This window comes from Montipora foliosa, chromosome 2 (genome assembly GCF_036669935.1).
Source record: "Montipora foliosa isolate CH-2021 chromosome 2, ASM3666993v2, whole genome shotgun sequence".
NCBI lineage: Eukaryota > Metazoa > Cnidaria > Anthozoa > Scleractinia > Acroporidae > Montipora > Montipora foliosa.
This window is the reverse complement of record NC_090870.1, coordinates 51,886,674-51,899,521: the sequence shown is the minus strand read 5'-3', so window position 1 is coordinate 51,899,521 and position 12,848 is coordinate 51,886,674. Positions and strand designations below refer to the sequence as shown.

At 37.6% G+C, this 12,848-nt stretch overlaps 2 protein-coding genes across 2 annotated transcripts in view; one reads left to right on the top strand and one right to left on the bottom strand.

The window, feature by feature from the left end:
- The window catches only part of LOC137993511 (surfeit locus protein 1-like), a 9,903-nt gene extending 2,628 nt beyond the window's left edge, over positions 1-7,275 (top strand). Inside the window, exons 3-8 of the mRNA XM_068839420.1 lie at positions 237-425; positions 1,167-1,239; positions 1,938-1,985; positions 2,957-3,071; positions 3,518-3,599; positions 4,232-7,275. Of these exons, the coding sequence (XP_068695521.1) occupies positions 237-425; positions 1,167-1,239; positions 1,938-1,985; positions 2,957-3,071; positions 3,518-3,599; positions 4,232-4,316 (592 nt within the window). The 3' untranslated portion in view covers positions 4,317-7,275. The remainder of the gene's footprint in view (positions 1-236; positions 426-1,166; positions 1,240-1,937; positions 1,986-2,956; positions 3,072-3,517; positions 3,600-4,231) is intronic.
- Positions 7,276-7,415: 140 nt separating this feature from the next.
- On the bottom strand, positions 7,416-12,469 carry LOC137993510 (zinc transporter Slc39a7-like). The gene is made up of 3 exons (XM_068839419.1): positions 11,345-12,469; positions 8,242-8,462; positions 7,416-7,721 (listed from the first exon to the last, which is right to left on the bottom strand). Exons 1-3 carry the CDS (start codon positions 12,393-12,395, stop codon positions 7,470-7,472), a joined length of 1,524 nt encoding a protein of 507 aa, XP_068695520.1. The 5' UTR covers positions 12,396-12,469; the 3' UTR covers positions 7,416-7,469.
- Positions 12,470-12,848: the final 379 nt, after the last annotated feature.

Below are 12,848 nucleotides of genomic sequence, written 5' to 3'. Positions count from 1 at the left end.
CGAGGCAGTAATATTTTGCGTGCTGTTATAGCAAAGGTTATTAAAGATAAAAAAATGACTTCCTAAAGAGCTGAGATGACCAAGGAGGTGAGGTGGTTTCAGTATGATGGTCACCAAAGGAGTTAATAAAAATTATTTCTCTCCTGTATAATGGCCCAGTTGTAAAAATATTGGTTCCGTTCTTTATTAAGTTCTTTGCTTTCCCATGAATTGATCAATAATAATTCTCTTTCTAGTATTGATGACCTGAGGTCAAAAGATTTGGAATATCGCCGTGTAAGATTACAGGGAAGGTTCGACCATGCAGGAGAGATCCATGTCTTACCAAGATCCCTAAACGAGGGTGAACATTCTGGAGGAGGCCTGGGAAGGAGACCAAAATCTGGAGCACACATAATCACACCATTTGAGATAACAGGGAGTAGGTGAGCTATTTCAAAGTAAAAAATGACACATCTGTTGTGTTCTAATGATGCCAATGTATACCTGTTCGTCTTGCAAGAATAACAGAAGGTACACTGTACCTATCAAGACATCATTGCTTATTTAATTTGTTAATTTTTGGACGCATTCATAGCTGGTACAGATGTATATAATTATAGATTTATATGAGATTTTATTGACATTTAATAATAATAATTATAATAATAATAATAGTAATAATAACTCATGTAATAATAATAATATCATTATTATTATTATTATTATTATTATTATTATTATTATTATTATTATTGTTCTTATTATTATCATTGATTTGTTGGACAGTCTGTATTAATTTTACTTTAGGTGATGATTGTTCCATATTAACAGTGCCCCTTGAACACTGTTGAATGGTCTTAAATTTGATTGTTAGTGACACTAGCAAGTGCTTATCACATGATCAAAAGTACATATTTTTCCTTTTGAATTGATTAAAACTCTCCAAAGTAAACTTTATAAATGAACCCGAACCTATAACATTGTGAATGATCCTATTATTACTGGTAGTTTTAATTTGGATAATAATTTTAAATTATTGGTTTTTTAACCATTGTAATTTTCTGGAAAAGATGTCCCCTGGTCTCAATTATCATTACTTTTGTGACAAAAAAAAACAACTTGATGAACTCAAAATGGCATGGGTGGGCATCATATTAATAATTTTATTGAGTGATGTTTTTCAGGCAGAGAATCTTGGTCAACAGGGGATGGGTACCCAAGGACAAAATTAAACCAGAGAAAAGACTGGATGGACAGGTTACTGTTTACGACAATTTTTTCTATTAAGACAGATTGTTTCAAGGTGACGTACAGTATTTATGATAGTGCATGATTGCCATTTTGGTGGATTACCTTGTTTAAACCTTTGGTGGTAATATTCAATAATGAGAACAGATTATCAAATATTATTCTAAATTTTCTCTCCGACGGCTATTATCATATTAGTGACCAATTTGATTAATTATTGCATACCACTTCATCAACTGAAACTAATAATTATATAGATTTAGCCAAGCTTTAACCCAGAGCTCCCAGGGTGTTAATATTTTAATCTGGCTTGAGCCTGCGATCCAATCAAAACGCAGTACCTGGTCAGCAGTCAACTAAAATAAGGGATACATGAAGTACTTACCAAAAAAAAACAGCTGACCTCGATGAGCTCTAAACTTGAGCCCGCAATATGGTCACGTGATACTGGTTACATTGGCATACTGGAGGGGTGTACTGTAGTATGGTGACCAAAACCAAATTTTCTTGCACATATGCCTTACCATATTTTCGCTATTATTTGTGCAGGTTATTCAAAGTTTAGCCCTCAAATTTACCCATATTTTGACAAAACAAAGGGATGGAATATTAAGAAAATTTCAGAACTCTTAGAACAACGTTTCCAAGTATGCTGGTCTATTTTACGTTTCCCTTATTGAAGGAGTTATTTTAAATTGCATTCACAGATTGAACAAGAAATAGAATTTGTTGGCTTCATCAGACAGGGAGAGAAGGTCAATATTCCTTTTTTGTTAAATTATAGTACGTAGCAAATAGGTCTAGTCAAGAATACCAGAAATGAATGATTCTAAGTTACATGTAAGTGAGGAAATTATGCTGGCTTAACTTGGTGAAAATTTTGATTTTTGAATTTTTTTTAATTAACGTGGGGATGTCTACATATATAATATATAAATCCTCAACTTTTAAAACTGAACAAAATATGAATATTTCCCATGAAGTGCACCTTTGAGAAGTCTCCTAAACAGGCTGGTAATTTTATTTACTTCCTGGAAGGAGCATAAAACCAACAAAGAACTGTACGGGAACCATCCTAAGATTACAGATACACTGAAGATCAGGAGACTGCGCTTTATAGGACACTGTTGGAGAAGAAAGGATGAGGTGGTAAGAGAACTACTAATCTGGGAACCAAAGCATGGTGCAAGAAAGAGAGGAAGACATAAACAAGCAAGCAAGCACAGTCAACTGGATGAATACATAAATAGTGACAGAAGGCACACTCAACAGGATTATAGTCCTGGGCCCGGTTGTTCGAAAGCCGATTAACTTAATCCAGGATTAGTGTAAACTTTTGCTTCATGTTTTCAACTTTTCGGTGAAAGTTTCATTTGCTTATTTTTCAAGATTGACTTCTTCTAAACTAAAGTTTTGCCGAATATCAGTGTTGAATAGCATTTGGGAGAGGAGAACTAAACTCCTTGGTTAAATTTTAATCTGCGGTTAGTATTAATCGGCTTTTGAACAACCGGGCCCTGGACCATAAGTCCCATTAAACGTGCATCCACTCATTCTACAATTTCATGCCAACAACGTCCGCAGGATTTCCCGCAAAGACTTAAACAGTACATGTAATACCTATCTATGTATCTTTAGGATATGTGATTAGGGTTTAGGGTTGTGTTTTTAAATTAATATCTCATTTATTCTATACGTAATAAAAACTTTTTTGTGGTCTGTTTAGAGGCAGCCATTCCAAGCCCAAAACGATCCTCAAAAAAATCAGTGGTTTTCACGCGATGTAGATGCTATGGCTGAGAGAACAGGCTCCTTGCCAATTCTTGTGGATGCTGATTCTGGTAAAAGTGACATTTTGAATTGAGGTTACGTTTATAGAATATATGAAGTTTTTACACATCTTTGAATTACCGAACGGATGTGAAATGAAAGTTAGAAAGCTCATTGCAGTTCAACAAGGAACTTAAGTTAAGCAACAATCAGTGCGTAGAGAAAAATCAAGCACTACTTAATATGTTGTTGTTTTTGTCTTACTGACATGTGTAAATGGTGGAGATGTGATTGCAATTTTGTGTGTGCGGCTGGTCACATTGTCAAATGCCTAACTTTCAAAGAACCCCCCTGCTTAGCCGTGCTATGTTTATTCGCTGCTATAAAGATTCGCCATCATTTGATGCCACAATTTTGTCAAGTACTGAGAACAAAAAATGGATGGTGGCTGGTTGTTTAATAGCGAAACGTTTTTGTGCCAAAATGACTACAACCCCAGCTTAACCTTGCCTTTCAGCCAGTACAGTTCATGGTGGACCAATAGGAGGCCAGACTCGAGTATATCTTCGAAATGAGCATCTTCAATATATCATTACATGGTATGCAGCATCAATTTGGTTCTATCAAGTTCTGCAATACTTAAAACTTATTTCAAAATTTGGAAGTTCTATTGGTCAACTCGAAAAAAGCTCGGGAACAGGGGCTGTGAAACAAATACCAAAGTAATTGCTTTGACCAATCACACAGCAGGTGCGAACAGCACAAAGAACCAATCCAAATTTGTAGCAATTCCATGTAACTTTCTCGAAGCGTGGGAAAAATCGCATGTGCAAGTGGCAATTGGTTTGGTTTTCCTTCTCATTGGCTGATAAACTTGCACAAGATTTTTAAACCAATCACTGAGCATAGCTGCAATTAATTGCAATCGTGTAAGTACTTTTGACTGTCATTTGAAAACTGCTCTATTCACCCACAGTATGAACATAATCCAACAAAACCAATCAGAGATTGAAGTTTCTTGTTTCACAAAAGTACCCAGTAAAGACGCTCGATACAACTCCGTTTTTTTTTCATACCAGGACGGTTTTTAATAATTTCCAAAAAAGATGTTTCTCAAACAATTTGTTGTGTGCAAAATGACTTTTTGTTAATACAAAAATGTGTATGGAACGAAACAATAAAAAATCATGGCAAAGCTAATGTTTTCCTATCTTTCCTGTTGTGTCACCAGGTATGCGTTGTCAGGGGTGACTGCTTACATGTACTACAGACTCAGGAAATCGCCCAAGAACAATGTTATCTCACAATCACATTGAACACCCAGAGCTTCTATGTGCACTGGAATGGAAATGTCTCTTCCATGGATGGTTACTGAACGAACATTTTTCCGTAAATGAACAATAATTTGAATGCGTCAATCAATAAGAGGTGGTTGAGTGACAATGTGGCAAGGGGTGTGTGATTTGCAGTGGATGATGCAGGTTACAATATTTTATTGGCAACCAATGAGGCTGAGGTGGACGACCTACAATAACTAATAAAACGTAAAACAGTACACAAAATAATTTATACAGAAAATCCTATGGTGTTTAAGTATACAACTAACTACTAGGAGTAATCAAAGATTAATAAGTGCGTTTGAAGTTCAATGAATTTAGCGAAAATCATACAAAAAACATAGCAGGAAATTCCCTCAGGCTTTGATAAGAAGCTACGAAATTCTTCAACAAAATTGAAAAAAGAACTTACCGAGAAAACAGCAGCAGCTACGAAATTCTTCAACAACACGTCCGCCAACACCCGATGTTAGCGAAGAAGACAGAATTTTGTGTCGCACGAGGCAGAATCCTTTGCGCAACGAGAATGTGACATCATAACTGACCGCCCGATAGAAAGCCCAAAAAACCCTCAGAGCTTTCGCTAGCGTTCACAGGAGACCCACGAAATTAGGAAGCGCTCTCCTTCGTCGAACACAATAATTAAGTTAGAAATAAATTCCGTGTCAAATTAATAAAATGAAGATCATTGAAAAACAAAAATTTCAGCTGAAACTGTAATAAAACTTCAAAATATACAAAATTTCAGTCTTTCATAGCTATCATGGGTGCTTCAAATGAGAAGCTATTTATGTTTTGAGAGCCTACATAAAATATTTTTAAAACTATCTTTTTAACGTTTGCGTTAAAAATTATCAACTTATTAATAAAGTTCCTTCCCTACCTGAAGGTCTGTTCTTCAACCTCAAATTAAAATGGGGATATAAGGCTTTATCATTCAAAACATCATGCATCAGGAGGAGTCTTCTTTTATAATACACGAAATTGGCAGCCAATTTGACTTTGCAAGGTTTTCATCCTGGTAGATAACTTGTGTGGGTCTTGCTTGAACAGGGTTTAAAGAGTCCATAATAGAAGAGCTACAGTTCCCCACACCACAATACCATAAGTTACCCCTGGGAAAATGGATTTGAAGTAATTTTCCTCCAGCACTTTGACGGGAAGTTTCTTCTTTCTTTTTAATGCGCCCAATTTCTGTGCAAAAGATTTCTTCACATGGTCTACATGCATTGCCCATGTAAGCCTGTTGTCAAAATGTCAATAAAATTATTTCCAAAGTACATTGGAGGGGCAGGGCCAGTGAAGCTTGTTTTGCTAAGGATCATAACTTCAGATTTTATGGGAGGGACACAGATTTTGTTCATTGTACACCAAAGCAGAAGTGGCTCAAGAATGCTATTTAATTGTAAGCAGACCTGATCAAAGTTCTTCCCCACACAGTATAATGAGGAATCATCTGCATACATTGACACATCTCCAAGTGTAAATAGTATAAAGCCTTGGACCTAGGAGGGATCCTTGGGAAACACCATATTTTACTTTATCCAGATTAGAAGAGTGGCCATTTACTGACAGTGTATTAATGGAGACAGTGAGTGAGTGATAAACCCATTGACTCCCAGGGGTTCCCCATTGACGAGTAAAATCGTCTGGCAATAGACAGAGTAAAATAGTCTGGCTGGTTTAGGCCGGTTTGGACGCCAAAGGGTTAAGCTGTCAAAATCTATGTCCCCTCCATTAACCCAATGACCCCTGGGAGTGAAATTTTACTCTGTCTAACAGCAGACGATTTTACTCGTCAACTGAGGGTGTCCTAGGGCATTTGAGATGCCAATGGGTTAACTTTAAGCAGACACCTCAATGGTAAACAACAGTAAACAGAGAGGTATAATGATAGTAAAAATTGTATCATGAAAATTTATTTATTTTGTTTTTCTGTAATAATAATTCTTATTAGTAAATTCATTCTTGCATGAAAACAAGGTTGTTTTCTTGATCTTTCCCACAACTTAGTAACAAAAAAAAATGTTACTAAAAACATAATCCTTTTCTAAAAATTACAACAATGTTAGCCCAATATTTTATTTAGTGGGAATGTTAAATGCATGACTGAATATTCCTAGGTTAGGCAACATTCATAAAAAAAGAACAAGTATCTCTATGTCCAAGCCTGAGGACACTTTCCATCTGACAGAACTGACCGGCCAGACCGGGCATTTGGATGGACTAACTCTTCAACTCTTTCAAATTAACACACTTCGAGGATAATATATACTCCTCCAGAAGAATACGAGGGACTATCGTGCAGCTGTTCCTTCAATTTTTTCATTTTCCTTGCAAACTGATGGGTCTGGCCAGCCAGTTCTGACAAAAGGAAAGCGCTCTAAGTTTGATATCCAACACAAAGTGTCTCTTTAAGTCTAAGCATTTCCTACCTATTTTAAACAATAAGGTTAGGGTGAAGATTAGAGTTATTTTTAGGTCAGGGAAAATGCAGCAGTTTATACTTACTTGAGAAGCAGCATTTGGGGGACACTGTGACATTAATTATATTGTCTTTATTAAATTCTTGACCTTGGATATTCCATTTCTAGCTTTCTGATTGGTTCACTCAATCTCGGTTATCAGCTCATATACCGTATGACCTACTGTAACATGGAAACTGATTGCATCAAGTGCTGCTCACCTAGAAACCGATTGGCTTTAATTTCCAAGTGTCCAAGCATTCAGAATTTAATGAGAATTTAATAAAAACAACTATTCCATTCACGCTTGTTGGATGTGAGACTGGTTATAGCCAACTCGGCACTACATGCCTTGTTGGCTATTGACAATCTCATAATCAACGTGTACTCGTGGAATAATTATTGTCACCGTATTTTTTGTATTCCGAGGGGGAGGGAACAATTCATGATGCTTATTGAAATCCATGTGCATCTAATTAGAGGCTGGACATATCTTCACACATTCACCAATACTGTTTCAACATTAGGCCTGGGGTTTGGGCTGGTTGTGCAACCTCATTAAATTAATATATATTTTTTTTACTCAGGGCTTAAAATAAATGGTACCCAAAAAAATATTCCAACACTTTAATGTGTTCTTCTACATATCAACTTATCTAAATTTAAGTTATTCGAATTTAGCAATAAGCACCATCATCATAACACCCACAAACAATCCTATGAGCTCTTTTATTGTCTGTCCTATTTTGGTGTCTTCCAGTAACGCAGGAATGACGGACACTGTAGCAATATAAATGAATCCCCCTGCTGTGAAAGGCAGGATCCATAGTGTGGCAGAATCTCCTATGTTTTCAGCTAGTAAGCCACAGAACGTTCCAGCAAGCGCTCCTGTTGCTGTCGTTAGTTGAAGTAACATTGCCTGAAAAAAAAGGTTCAGGAAAATAGGGAAGATCAGGGCAGGAAAGTACAAAACAAAGATCACAGACCTGTCATTCTTTTACCAACACAGAAACAATGCTAACCATTTATCAGTGCTATAGTAACATTAGGCCCTAAAACTTTGTTTAGGCCTATGGTTAGTTTTAGTGAATATTTATAAAACAATGACCTGTGACTTAATTGTGACCTGTGTTTTGTACCTGCCAAGAAGATCATTTCACACACGAAACAATGACAAACCACATCTTCAAGACAACAACCTGCATAGCAAGCATTTCCGTGCGGGAACATGCCAGATTTTCAATGTTTTGGCCATGTGAAAAATGTCTTGCCATATTTTCATGCAGTCAAAATTTTGAAAATCTTGCAAGTTCTCCCATGGAAACGCTTTTTGGGAATGCTATCAACTCAACAAATTCTGTTTTGGCAAGACTAAATCCAAACTTGCCTGCAAGTAGTCAATTTATGTTCTTAGAATCTTGCAAATGCTACAAGTTTACCTTTCTTTTGTTGCATCCTGACTGAACTAGAATTGCAAAGTCCCCAATCTCGTGGGGAACTTCATGGAGAAGAATTGTAAGGGTGGTGATTATGCCAAGGTTGCGGCTAACGAGAAATGATGCCCCAATGGCAAGTCCATCAGTGAAATTATGAGTGAAATCTGCAGCTAGGTTCAAGTAGCCAGCCACCTTAATTTCTTCACCATGATCATGATGTGGAACTGCAAGATTAAGAGTGCATTTTCTATGACTTAATTGACAAAGCATATATGTATCTTTAGTAACCATTTTCACCCCTGAAACTGCCCCACATGAATAAAATCTCTGTGTAACTCGTCTCTACACCATATTCAAGATACACTTCTTCAAAATATTTCAGACATGTGCCTATAACCCAACTTGAGGTCAAAAGATAAAATAAATGTTTTGGCTTCAAAAGCATGGCAAAAAATAGGCTATTTCTGAAATCATCCAAACAATGTTCCACTTTTAATAATTTTGTAAGAACTAAAAATGTGATCTGACAAATCATTACAATTCCTCACTATGGTCAACTAGGCACTTGATTATTTTAAGGAGGCTCGAAATAGTTTCTCCTTTTTTCAAACAAATAAACATATTCTGTCCTTAGATACAGTTAGGGCAATCATATCAAGACGAAACTTGGCCAGGGTATCAAGTACCTATCGTAGATTTCTCACATTATGTTTTCCTCCAAAATAATGTTACCATGGCAACGATATTAGGCATTTCTTTGAGCCTTAAAATCAACATATGTGGTCCTTTTTGAAGAAACGGGACGGTGAAATTTTCCCATTCATCGTTACCAGATAATGTTAGAAATACTCTCTAAAATATTTAAAATTCAACAAAATCTGTAGGTCAGTTTTTCAGAAAAATAAGTTTTTTTGAATTGTGTCTCTAATTTTTTTTTTCACCTACAGAATTTTTTTAAATTTGAAAGACAAACGGTTTAAATTAATCTAAGCTAACATGCAAAAAATAAAAAAAATTCACCGTCCAGAAGCAGAGATATAAACGAGTAAAGTTGCAAAATCAGGAAAAATTAGGGGGTTACAAGATCAGCATTTACGCATGCGTCACCCGCTCATTCGAGTCCGCGCGCGAGTGGAGCTACAGGTCTACACAAACGGATTTAAGTAACTATTAAACCGTTTAAGTAGAATTTTCGTAGTTTTCGTGAATAGGAGATCTCTATTTATATGCCATGTATATAGGAATTGGAGAAAGGTAAGCGAAACTAGCGGTATTTGTTTATTTCTGGTGACCCATTTAAATCATAAGCTGACGCAAGCAGCTTACGAATTGCGTGTGTGGCTTACGCGCGCGCGCTCAGCTGAAAACCCTTTCGAGCCTCCTTAAGCTTTAGTAAAATTGATTTAAAAAAGCATTTTGCAGATGTGACAAATGTTATTGTACAATGATATGGACCATTTTCTGGGAACAGTACATACATTGTGTACTGTAACTACATCTAATTCAAAGGTTTAACATTTAATTAAAAAGCAAAGTTTTGAAAGATGACCAGAATTTAGCTGCCACCATTCCAGGGGGGCAAGGAAAGCTACAACCACAAAGGATTAAGTATCTCTCAATATTGTATGAATTTGTCAAACCATGGAATAAAGGGGCGTTTACCCGACAGAAAAAAAATGGCACGGGCCTGATAAAAACTGGAACGGCTCCAACAGTTTTTACAAAGAAACAGTCAACTTTTATCCCTTCCGCGACAGGTCCATAGGTGCCTATGGACATGTCGCGGAACGGATAAAATTTCACTGTTTCTTTGTAAAAACTGTTGGAACCGTTCCAGTTTTTGTCGGGCTCGTGCCATGTTTGCTCTGTCGTGTAAACGCGCCTTAAGAGACAAGTTTTCTATTGCAAGAACCTCTTCAAAAACAATGGTTTACAACAACTACAGAGCAAACAGGTCAGTATTTATGTTGCAAACCCACAATCTTGGACAGATGAAATGGAAAATTGAGACCACCCCTTCCACCAAAATCAATGATGAGAAAATGGTGCGTTTTGGCCTTCATATGGCTACATCCTTGATATAGGGGTAAGGGAGCATTTCTGTTCCAATTTAGACCGTTCAAGATTGTAGTCAACCTGTGTTCTTTTGACCTTTCACCGTCAAATGACAAAAATTTTGAATTGGAATAACAGCTTACAATTTTTCACATTTCAAATTTTCTTTCTGGTTGGCAATGATAATTAACTGCAAACTAAATCAAAGAGTTACTAAGACTTCTTAATCTTGTTACAACCAAACCTGCATTGGTGCTGAGTTAGGACCACAAAAATACCCAACAAAGGGGGAGGGGGAGGGGGAGAGGCTGCAAACATTGTCTACAAAATTGTCTGAACATTTTGTTTGTGTTAGCAAAGGTTTGTGGAATTTTCAAGGGAAGAAATGTTAATCCCCTCCCCCTTGGATCAAGTCTTAAATCATTGGTAATATGAGAAATTCCTTCAATTTTATGCCAAAAGAAGCTTTTTTTGCAATAACAGCCATATTCTATTAAAACCGGGAAAAACTCAAGAAATCAGTACAGGACTTCTCAAATTCGGCCAAATTGTGAAAAACAAGAAACAAAAATTACCCAAACAATACGTGGCTGTATTTGTTCAACCACCAAGGATCAATTTCGCTCTGACACGTTGGCAAAGCTTGAAATTTGCATACGTCTTTCTTCGACATAGGATCTCTCTTGAAACTATTAAAAGGTGATCAAAGCCATCGAAAGCGAGAATCCAAAAAGGAGTGATTTCGTGGGAAAGATACAGCTGGATAAGGACTATTGCGAACTGGTTTCAATAATTATTGTTCATTGAATTCGAGCTTTGTACATTTTACACGCGAGTGGAAAGCGTGACACAATTTCCCTGAAGAGAAAATAAACATTCGCACAGTATTCATTGACTGAAAATTAAAATAGACACACTTACGCCCTTAATAAGAACCACAGTTGATTAAAAGGGATTTTTAGAAGGTAAAAAATTGTGTTGCTGTGAAAAAATTAAAAATTTAGAAAACGTGATAAGAAGTTGCATTTTTGGTTTGGATTTACGATTTTACCTGGTGCAGTTTCTGTTTCACTTTTTTCGCTTTGTTTTACATCGTCTGACTCCTTGTTTTCCTTCAATCCCTGATCGCTTTCTTCGAGTGGTGGGTCCTCGTCTCTCAGACTCTCGTCTTTGTGCGCCACATCACCGTTTTTATCGTTCATCTGCGGTACGACGTGGGCATGAGAGTGTCCATGGCCTCCCTTGACAAGTCTGACAAATTTCTCCACCATCAGAAACGCGATCAACCCAGCTAGAACCCAAAGGCCAACTACCATTTCCGAGGAATGGTCGTGAACACCTTCGTGGGCTTCGTGCGAGTGGCTGTGAGAGTGTTCCCCGTGATGCGAGTGAGGCGAAATTGCATGAGGAATCAAATGAAGGAAGGCATCTCCCAAAAGCCCCCCTGAAGCAAACGCCAGAAGAACTTTAAGCAGCGGTTGCTGATCTGCTGCGTTACTCTGAAGTGGGATAAAGAAAAGAATAAAGAATGGAGCTGCGCTGATGAGCAAAGTAGCGGCGATCGCTTGAAGCCACTTGGTCCACTTTTCTCTCTGCCCGGTACGTTGAGATGGAAGCTTCGATTTCTCTGAGGAAGGAGCTTTTTTTGGAACTTGAGCTTCCTTCTGATATTTCTTGGCTGGTTGTTCGAAATGTTCATGGCCATGGTGAGAATCATGGCTGTGTCCATGGTGTGAATCATGACTATGACCGTGATGATGGTGTCCGTGGTTGCCACCTGGCCGAGAAGCACGAGGAACTTGGGCTTCCCTCTGATATTTCTTTGCAGGATGCTCGAAATGTTCATGGCTATGATCATGATGAAAATCGTGGACATGGCCTTGATGATCTTCATGGCTGTGATGATGGTGAAACTCGTGACTGTGTCCATGATGATCATGGTGGTGATGGAAGTGTCCCTCTTCTTCAAAATCTGCTTCTCCTTTGTCAGACTCCCCGTGACCATGATTATGCTCTACGGCGATACCGCCATGGTCGCTATCCAGGGCAGTTATCGCTGTAAAACCGAAAAAGACGAATAAAAAATACGTCTTCAAATACATGTTTCCCTGCCAACTAACCAACGTAAGCTGACAGTTTTCTTTTCGCTTTTAAGCGATTAAGCCGGTATTTCTTAAGCCTGTGGTACTTAATGTCAGCTGGCTGACCGTCGCAAGCATGCGTATTGCTGTAACTGTCCATTACAAGTGGTCAGTGGTAATATACGAAAGCAAATAAGTACATAATGTATCCCTTATTACTCGGGCCCGTAGGGGCACGAGTTATAAAATACGTTTGATTTCAGTTTAATGTTTTTCCTTTGCAGCAAAATGCACAATAGAAAGCACGTGGCGGTGTTTTGATTGGGTAACGCACAATAGAAGCCACGTGGCGCTGTTTACATTGGTTATTTAAAGCAATCCACGTAATCCAAGATGATGAGGATCACTGCGATGCGTTGTTTGGGATAGATCGAGGTTGCGTTGGCTTAATCGATTTCTTCTTGGGGCGCTCAA

What these genes read in the sequence shown, in the direction of transcription:
- LOC137993510 (XM_068839419.1), bottom strand. Translation starts at nt 12,395, where the DNA reads ATGTATTTGAAGACGTATTTTTTATTCGTCTTTTTCGGTTTTACAGCG. An exon ending in TGAAACAGAAACTGCACCAG is followed by an intron (nt 8,463 to 11,344) that starts GTAAAATCGTAA and finishes TTAATCTTGCAG; the next exon opens with TTCCACATCATGATCATGGT. An exon ending in CAGGATGCAACAAAAGAAAG is followed by an intron (nt 7,722 to 8,241) that starts GTAAACTTGTAG and finishes CTTTTTTTTCAG; the next exon opens with GCAATGTTACTTCAACTAAC.